Source organism: Gambusia affinis, linkage group LG16, assembly GCF_019740435.1.
Source record: "Gambusia affinis linkage group LG16, SWU_Gaff_1.0, whole genome shotgun sequence".
In the NCBI taxonomy this organism is placed as follows: Eukaryota; Metazoa; Chordata; class Actinopteri; order Cyprinodontiformes; family Poeciliidae; genus Gambusia; species Gambusia affinis.
Window position 1 is genome coordinate 7,752,926 of NC_057883.1, and position 9,959 is coordinate 7,762,884.

The following is a 9,959-nucleotide window of genomic DNA, read 5'->3' on the forward strand; positions in this document are numbered from 1 at the left end:
ACCTTGTGTTATATCATCATGATCGAATACAGCCGGACAATATTTAATGCAGGTCAGGTAGACTTAACTGGAGGTGGCCTTCCCAAGGAAACTCTGCTTTGGGCCTCATAAAAGTTTGAGCCGCCACTGATCTGAAAGCAGTCGTGTCTTAGCCAAGCAAACTTCTGCCTCTGTTATTAAGAATTCACAGCAACGTAGTGATGTCAAAGAAACTGACAAGCCAGTACACATAAAAAAAAAAAAAAAGTCGGTCTGTAAAAGAAGAGGAACAAAAAAAAAGTTCAGAAAGTAACCGCCCAGCACTTCTGTAGCTCCTCCTTGCCAGGCTTATAAAGCCAATGTCCGAGCTGAAGCGGGGCAGAGGGGGAGTCTGCAGGGTGTAATATACATAGGAGCTGCGAATCAGAAACTCCGCAGACCCTGCGTAACTTTTCTAACAAGCGGCGGCCGCTTTTTTTTTTTCTTTCCTAACTCGACTTGGTTGCTGGAAAGATGACCACAGCCGTGGTGTCGCCTTTCTTCGACTTTGAAATGATAAACAAGGTATTTTGAACACTTTGTAAATCTTGAGCTTAGTCTGGTGGGCTGCTGTGAGCACTGTGCAGGAATGAGGAGCCGCATGACCGCGGCCCTCTGCTGCCACAGCCGCCGCTGTATGCGCAGCCTGGTTTGTTTTGCTGCGTTTCACTCGCTGTTTTCTGCATTTAGACTAAACAATATGGCCGTGCTTTTTTGACTTAGTTCATCCCCGGCAGGGCATTTGTGTTTAATAATTATCTCCTCGCCGACTCCAAGCGTGTCGGTGCCGGTAGTTTGACATTAGTTTTAATGGTAAACTCGGGTGTTTTTCATTTTCAGCATGTGCCACATCAGCTAACGCAACTGTTGCTTCAGTTCAGCCCCACAGGCCAAGGTTGGCTTCGTTTAAAGAAAGGGAGGTTTTGCGCTTCTTTTTAATACTCGCAACAGCCACATGCTCGCTAATCATTAACAAGATTTATTGAGCTTTAGCTCGGTCTTTGCTCCTGGAAGCTGTTGAAGGCTACTACCTCTCGGGGGCGCTTCCAGAAAGTTTATAAAGACAGCAGTAAATCTTGGGGTGAGCACAACAACAACAAAAACGAACTATTAATCAGGATATTTGGAGTTTCAATAAGCTTTCCTCCTCTGTAAGGCTGGTTATCAGTGATGGATACTAAAAATGACAAAGAAAACTTGCATTTGTAGTAATTCATATACACCCATTCACACGTTAGTCTCCCAATTTCATACCTGTAAACAAACAGTTTTGTACCCACAAGCTTGAACTGTTTTTCATCTGGTTAATTTTTTCTCATAGCAGCATATTTTTATTTATTACGGAGATAAAACTTTGTAAAATGCTCAAATCTTATTCGCAGTTGAATAGAATTCTTTGTTGTTGTTGTTGTTTTTTTAAGGTAGAAAAACTAGCTATTACTACTTATTTCCATCCATTTTGATTCTGATCACTGTTTGGATGATTTGACTCTTATGTTGCACGGTGCATTGGGTCCACTGACCAAAAATGATTCCAAGGGACTAAATTCTAGTGAATCATAAACAAGCTGGGTACAAAAATAACCAAATTGGAAAAGGGGCAACATCCCAAAACATTATATCGAATAAGCATCTCTAATTTCTATGATTAAAAACATTATAAGTGTGTCTGGCTGAGGTGGTAAAGCCCCTGTATTCTCCCCAATCCTCCCTTACTGGCACCTCTGTTTAAGCTCAGTGAGCGACGACTTCTCTTAGATTTTATTTCACCTTTCTTCCACCCCCATTACTTTTCATTCTCATGTTAATTAGTCACCTGTGGTCGTTGGGTGGGTGTGTTGAGATGCAGACCCAAAGTTTCTCTTTGTAGTCCGGCAGGATGTTTTGCCTCTCTTTCGCTGTCTTTCAAATGATGCAGCCCACAGGCCTCTCATGTGCTGCTGTTGCTCCATTTACTAAACGGGCACACATTCCTAACCAGGGCAACTTGCCAAACCAGCTGCTGTTCTATAGGCCTGTATCCGCTTCTGTTGTTGGAGCCAAAAAGGAACAATCGTGCAGTTCGATGGGAGGTTTCTATTCAGTCCCCCCCCCCCGTACGCCGGTGACCGTAAATAAAGTCAGCTGGCTCCAAATGAGTAAACAGAAACCAGATGTGTAATCTAATCTCTGGATTAATGCTGCTGTCGCGTGCGTACGTTGTCGTGCGTTGCACTGAACGTACAGTCTCCAGTGTAAAGCATGGTGGAGGCACTGATATGCTGAGGGGATGTTGGATGGAGCTACTGTATCCAACCATATCCAACTGCAGTCACCATTACAATATCAATATCCTAACCACTGCATTTATGAAGGACTTGTTTGGGAGAAATATCTGGTTGAATATCAGATGGCATTGCATTGAAAACCTGCTTACCAGTGCTGTGTCTTACCACTTGGATTGACTTTTAATTTTTGTCCACATTTGTTATTGGTCTTACTGATCCTACGGCTCGGGCAGTGCAGTGAAGACTTTTTTTGATGATTGGAAATAATGTTAGAATGTTGTGTTCTCCTAATACTATGCAGCCCTACTTTTTAATTTGAAAGCCTTGTCACGTCAGTCCTGAAGGCCATCATAGACTATGCTCTCATACCACGTGTTTCTTTCTTTGCAGAACAATAAATTCAGCTACAACAACAACCTGGGGGGCCCTCACCCAGTGTCTGTCCCTTGCACTGGCACCAGCGTGCCCCTCTCCAATGCCACCGGATCCCTGCTGGACAGGAAGGCGGTGGGATCCCCCACAATGGCAAGCGTGTTCCATCGGCGTCACTCTGTCAGCAGCACCAAGTTCAGCCAGAACCAGTTTCTGAACAGCCTGAAGACGGTGGAGCACTCCTCACTCATCTCAGGGGCTGGCAACGCCAGCAGCAGCAACAACAAGGAGACCCGCCTGCGAGACCGCTCCTTCTCTGAGACGGGGGAGCGGCTCCTCAACAAGTGCCTGGGGCCCTCCAGCCCGACGTGCGGCGGCGGCAGCAGCCCGGTGAACTCCAGCCGTTACAAAACGGAGCTGTGCAGGCCCTTCGAGGAGAACGGCACCTGCAAGTACGGCGACAAGTGTCAGTTTGCCCATGGGGTGCATGAACTGCGCAGCCTTAGCCGTCACCCCAAATACAAAACCGAGCTGTGCCGCACCTTCCACACCATCGGCTTCTGCCCCTACGGGCCACGTTGCCACTTCATCCACAATGCCGAGGAGCGTCGCGGACCTCCGCAGCAGTCCTCCCCTTTAAACTCTTCCAGCAAGATGGAGAGGCCCCGGCTGCAGCACAGCTACAGCTTCGCCGGCTTCTCCAGCTCTGGGGGACTTAGGGACAGCCCGACCTCGGTCACCCCGCCGCCCATGTTCTTCCCAGACGAGGTCCCAAACTGGCCCAGCAGCAACCCTTTCACCTACTCCAGCCAGGAGCTGGCTAACCTGTTTGGGCCGAGCCTAAATGCCGGTACGGCAGGCGCGGAGCCAAACAGCGCCGCGCCGCCCTCTCCGACTGGCACGCCTTACTTCTTCAGACCCATGTTGGAGTCACCGCCGCTGTTCGAGCCCCTTTCTAGCCCCCCAGACTCTCTGTCAGACCAGGAAGGCTACCAGAGCAGCTCTGGCTCCGAGTCACCCTCGCTGGACAACAGCCGCCGCCTTCCCATCTTTAGCCGCCTTTCCATCTCTGACGAGTAACGGCACGCATCTAAAGATCGGTGACATAAAGAGAGCATGGCACTCCCCTCTACCTCTTCCCCTCTGTTCCCCTGAGCTTCCCCTGTCCTCCCTTACTCCAGATCCTTGTCGTTTTTAAGGATGTAATAATAAAATTAAGGGAACTAAATTGTAATTTCACCCCAGCTGATCTGCACATAAAGTTTTAGAAATGATGCCATGTGTCATAGTGCCAAACGAGGAGTGGAAACTGAACAATGAAAATCACAAGAACAACGATTGACTGTTTTTTTGTTTTTTTTTTTTCCCCAGGTGCCACTTGTTTATTTTTATCTTTTCCCTCTTCTTTTTTTTTCTTTCTTTTTTTCATTCATGAATGTGTAGCAGTACAAGTGGCCTTGGAAAGGGGGAGTGCATTGCACTAACCCAGCCTTCCCTTCCCTCCCGTCTTCCTTTGCTGTGTCCCTAATGACGTCACTTCCCCCTGAGCTAGCTAGAAGGTGCTCACTAATGTAATTGTAGCTCTGCAGCAGACGTTTTTTACAGACTGATACGAGACAAAAACAAAGTAACAGACCCTGAAAATATATGAATAGTTGTTTTTTTGGTTTTTTTTTTGTTTTAAAAAAAAAAAAGGTTTAATAAAAACTAAAGTGCCTGGGGCGGCTTCTGCATGTGTTTAGGGTGAATGGACTACTGTTTTTCGCTTCTTTACCTGCTCCCACGCCGCTGTCGGTGCTCCTCAAGTCCCGTCTTCCGTTTCTGATTTGGGCGAGTCTGCAGGAAGGACTTTTGAACTGGAAGTTGGTGAAATACTCCCCTCGCCCTTTTATCTGAGTTCCCCCTCCTGTTGCTGGTCACTGGCTTGTATATTTTATTTGTCACTATTTGGGGAAGGAAGTCTTTATCGAACTGATCATTAAACCTGTATGACTTTGCTCCCGCTCCCCCCACCTTGTCGCCCTCTCCGGTCTGGGGGATTTCCAGCATTTCCCATGGTGCAGTTCAGATCGGACCTCCAAGCTGTTTTACTTTACACCCCTCTCTCTCCTCCTTTGTCCCTCTTTACAACCTGCTCCACTGAGCATTCTGTACTCATTACACCCCTTTTGCTTTCATTATTTGATAATTATTTTTTATTAATGTTATTATTACGGTTATTATTTGAAAAAAAAAAAAAAAGAAAAAAACTTTCCAGACAGAAGGTTTGCGTGTCACTGCTTATTTAACTTATCAGAACATATTTATTGGTGATCATATGCATTTTTTTGTTAATTTTGTTTTTTGTATTTATCTGGATAATGAACAATAGAATATATTTTCTTTTATGTTAAATTATGATCTTCCATATTAATCTAAAGATTGTGAAGATGTTTTTTGTCAGTTTTCCTTTTTTTTCACAGTTTAATATATTGTACTTCAATTACTTTTTGTTCTGCAACTACACTTTGTCAGAAATGAAACTAATTTAAAGCAGAAAAAAATGCAAAAAAAGTTTGCGTTTTTGATTATTTATTATACTTTTTCTTTTTTTTTTCTTTCTTTTCTTATTCTCTCTCTCATTGGACTGCAATTCCATCTGAACAAGATTTGCTCGTGTTCATTCCAGATGTTTTCCCTGCACAACTTGCAACAATCTGACAGTCGCAGTTGCCAACTGTTATCACATAAATTGAGCTTTTTGAGATAAAATTCTTGGAAAAAAGCCTGCCTCAACTGGAGGACTGGTATAAAATGGTTTTCCTCCCAGTTTGTTATTACAAGCAATAGCTGTGACCAAATGAGTTGAGGAAAGAGTTTTTTGTTTAGTTTTTTTCTTTATAATTTGATCGGATGCTTGACGCACTTGCTCGGCCCCCCTTTTGACCAGTGGAAGTGCCTCTTTGAATACATTCCAGGTAGCTAAAGGCTCCTCAGCCTTTTTATATTTGATTTAAAAAAAAGAAAAAACAGAGTACAGTTTTTAAAGTCTGTTGTTCTTTGTTGCCTTCACGTGTGGTGGAAAAGGTGAAAGGATTATGACACAAAGAAAGTGAAACTGTTGAATGTATTTTTTTTCTTCTTTTTTTTTTTTAGTTCAGCCATGTGTTTTCACTACAGTAATTTCTGTGAGTTTATATCAAAGCCTTTTTTCCCTCTTTTTTTTTTTTTTTGTAAGTATTGATTGCAGTTAAGTCAATAAACCCCATATTTTTTGGAAAACTTAACATGTGTCTTGAGTTCCATCTTTGGGTTGTTGGTGCTTTTTATGAATTTTATGTGATAAAGCAACACACTAGTGTGTATTCAGAAATTTTAAAAAGCAGAATAACGGGCAGATTTCCTTTTAGTAGTCCCCCAAATAAAGGAATTCTGATGTTGCCTTTCCTGTGGTGAAACATGCTTTTATTTGGGCAGGGAGAACGAATGTGGGCATGGGGCACTGGATGTTGCATAATGAGCTTAAATCTTTCAGTCCTTAAAAGTAAGTTTTTCTTGCTGCAATCACAGCTGCATGTGTTTGGTATTTTTCAAAAGGCTTTGCATATCTGAACGAGCGAATGTGCTCATTCAAAATGGATCAACCTCAATTAGACTGGAAGGAGAACACCTGCACAGATTCTCCTTTAAATATAACTTACAATGGACAAACTCTGGCACTTTGTCCAGAGGCCTCAAAAACATGATGTGCTCTATGCTGCTGTAGGTCTGCTGGTGTGTTTAGGGTTGTTTTCCTGATTGGTGAATTTTACAGTTTTACTCCTCTATTGTCCCTGTATCAAGCTCAGTCTGTGACATATTTCTTCCCCAAAGCGTGATGTTTCTGCCACAATGTTTCATCGAGGAGGTGGTGTTGATTTTTACAATATGGCCAGTAATCATACAGGAAATGTGGGGGAAGGGGAAGAAGAGGCAAAAGTCTCAAGGTTAAACCCAAGACGCCATTAGTATCAGATTTTCATTTTGATTATTTTCTTTCCCATTCAGCAATTATGCTTACTTGTGTTTGCCTTATGATGAAAATGCATTGAAATGTGTGGCTGTAAAGTGGCAAAATGAGAAAAAGGACAAAACGTGTGGCAGGGAACCCTGGAGTGACTCAAAAGAACCAGACATTGCTTTGCATATCTTCTCTTCAAACCCAGACCTCTGTAATGCACTTTTAATAGCGTCAGTTAGCCAAAGCCTCGACAAACACAACAAACTCGACTCTTGCTTTGCATAAAGGTTCACGGTGTGTCCACAATTGTTGAAAGGAAAAACCCAATACCAATGGAAAACTAGATTTGCCTCCCAGAACCAAAGGGAGTTTCAGTGTGGTGAGAGTTGATTGGTCAGCTGCTCAGGCTGCAGTCAGGGCTATTGACCCGGGGATAATCAAAGTCTGATTGAGCAGGTTTGGTCACACAAAGAATCAGCACTCCTAGTTTCAGCTGAATTATTGATCAGAGCATGCTGTAACCATAAAGTTTCCAGGAATGAAAAGTTATGCACTCAGGCAATGACCAGATCGTTGATACTAAGTTGCAAGCTGATCAATAAAGTGTTTTGGGAATGTTCTTGGCGCGGACACAACAAACAACTGCGTTTTGTGCTTGTTAGCCATCGTTTGTGACGCAGTTCATCTGATGCTTTTCTAAAGAAAGATAAATGCATAAATCTATCTCTGTTCTTCAGACTTTAGCTTCTCCTCCATAGACTCAGCTCAACATCTGTGCTGCTTCTGCTTTTCCTCTCCCCTCTCTCTCTGGACTCTTCCGTCTGTCTGTGTTTATACTCTCTCAGATTGCAAAAAAAAAAAGGAGCCTGAACAGGAACTACTTTTCTCGACACAATGGTGAGTGCTGACCCTTGACCCCTGGAGATCTCCGTGTTGCTTTATATCAGGGAAACCAAGGACCTCTAGATTTCTGTCTTCTTTACCTTTACCTTTGCTGCCACTCCCAATCCCAAACAAGCCACAGTGTTCGCAAAAGTATTTACACCCCTTTAACAAATTTGGATTTTACATACAGAAAAAAAAGCTTTTTTAAAACGAGGGGCTTTAGACAGACACCACGTAGTACATATTTGCAAAGGGGAAGGAAAAAAATATTTTTTTTCTTTTTTTGGTACTCTGAAGCCCCACCCCCAAACCTCCGGAGTAAATATATTTGCAAACAATTGTCTTAAGAAGTATTTACTGAATAGTATTTACTAAGTAGTAAATACATAGAACATTTGTGATGAAACGGCTTCATAAAGACCGTGCCACAAAGGTTAGGGAGAAACATGCAGAAGATGTTCATCACCTGTTAGAGACTGCTAAAGACTTGAAACCAGGAGAGAGGTTCACCCTGGGCCTAAACAAAGAATAATAAAAGTAATTAAGAAATGTTTTAAATCCATGCTGGAAAGGCACAGTCACAGTACAGAGCTAAATCCAAAACAACAACGGGTACGAATACATTTGCAAGGCATTGTACCAACCCTAAAGGATCTTTTTAGGTCAATTTCTTTAGATTGTGTTGAAACTTTTGAGAGTTTATACGAACTGTTTTGTCGATGATGACCTGCTTTACATTAAAAGCAACAGAAACACTTTTTTTCAACAAAAAAAAAAAAAAGAAAAATCAAACTGGAAGTTACCCAGTGTTTCCAACTCCTGTCCTTTATGACCTGACCACGTTTTAGATGTTAACCATTCATCTAAATCAGGTGTGTTAATCCAGGGAGAGCTCTACAACACGAAGGACCGACGTCGGCTGAAAGTGAAGTCACCCGATAAAACCAACAAGCTTGTCTGGGTGTTTCTTCTGGTTATTATTTTCATTAAATTAAGTCTTTTTATATATAACTTTGGTGGTGGGGAAGTGCAAAGAGGAGAGAATAAAAGATGGTTCCTTCCTCAAAACCTTTATCATGTTGTGTTTTGATTGCATCAAAGGCAAAGCAAAAAAAAAAAAAGAAAAAGAAAATTAATAGTAAAGGTCTCGCAAGCTAAACGCAGGTGACTAAGAGCTCGCACAAGCCTTTTTTTAGAAGAACTTAAAATGCGCAGTTTGAAGCACATGAAAGAGGGCTGCTTCCTGTGCGTGTGGTCTGTGCACAGAGGCACCTTGCTATAAAGTAACAGGAAGTGGCTTTTTGTGCCGGCTAAGGTGCCGGATTGAGGGGGTCGTCTATTCTTTGAGATGTGGCAAAAGAAAAGAGAGAAAAAAAACAAAACCTTCCATTTCTTCAAAACAACAACAGGTTAGTTTCCAAAATGAAGACGGAGCAGTGACACATATGACACTTATGGTTCATTTACTTGCCACCTGTGCAGTGGGGAAAAAGTGATTGTATTGCTCTGCTCTCTGAGGGCCAATCGTCGCTCACCTTTAACCTGTGAGGTTGAGCAAGCGAATGCCGCAGCATGTACGCCGTGCAACTGTGCTATCAAAAGGACTACCTCCTTGTTTGAGAAAGAGTTGAGCAAATAACGCAGATGTGCTGACTGTCCCTTATCTGTTAGCTCTTACATCTGAGAGATCGGCACATATCTGTAGACTGACGCTCGTGGACGCCCGTGCACGCTTGAGGGCCCTTGCACCAGGAGCTGCAACAGGTGTAGTGGAAGAAATGATTAATCACCAAACAAGGGCTTAGGTCAACACTGAGTGCGCAGGTTAGGTTACAGGCTTTGTCTGTAGAAAACAGAGACACAATTAACCTCATTCAGACACAAATACCAGAGTTCAGGGACCTGCAGTAGAAGCATCCGCCCAAGCAAACATGGCATACTTCATGTGGGGGCAGAAAGGTTCTGCTCAGCGGAAACAAGCAGAGAGCGAGTCGTGTGATGAAACACTTTGCGCAAGGAAACACGGATTTCCACTGATTTCAGCTTCCAGATTCAACCTTTTCATGACAGAAAACTAAGTGACAAAGAAAACAAACAAGGGTCTAAAATGAGGTGGTGATATATTCCAATAACAGAGTATATTCACACCACTTGGCACTGGGTGCTAGCTATTTGGTATTTCATTGATTTTTATTAGGCGTCACAAAATTATCCATTTCACCAGATCTATTCTGACTGTCAGTTGCTCTATTGCACATCTGCTCTGACAATGAAAATACTTACAGTAAATAACAAACAAAAATTGCCTTTCCACCCATGTGATAGAGAAGCATGTGATTAGATCTCCCGCTAAGCCAGGCTGCTAACTGGAGTTAACAAACTGGTTTGACCGAATCATCTGAGGCTGCGGTTCTTCCTCTGAGTCTGCAGTGTTCCTG

General features: G+C 42.9%; 1 protein-coding gene across 1 annotated transcript; it reads left to right on the forward strand.

Moving 5' to 3' along the window:
• The first annotated feature begins 314 nt into the window (after window positions 1–314).
• Window positions 315–5,923, forward strand: zfp36l1a (zinc finger protein 36, C3H type-like 1a). Its single transcript, XM_044142163.1, has 2 exons — window positions 315–543; window positions 2,676–5,923. Exons 1-2 carry the CDS (start codon window positions 493–495, stop codon window positions 3,735–3,737), a joined length of 1,113 nt encoding a protein of 370 aa, XP_043998098.1. The 5' UTR covers window positions 315–492; the 3' UTR covers window positions 3,738–5,923.
• Window positions 5,924–9,959: the final 4,036 nt, after the last annotated feature.

Coding starts and splice junctions, on each gene's coding strand:
- zfp36l1a (XM_044142163.1), top strand. CDS start 493: ATGACCACAGCCGTGGTGTCGCCTTTCTTCGACTTTGAAATGATAAAC. Junction 544..2,675: donor ACTTTGAAATGATAAACAAG/GTATTTTGAACA, acceptor CTTTCTTTGCAG/AACAATAAATTCAGCTACAA.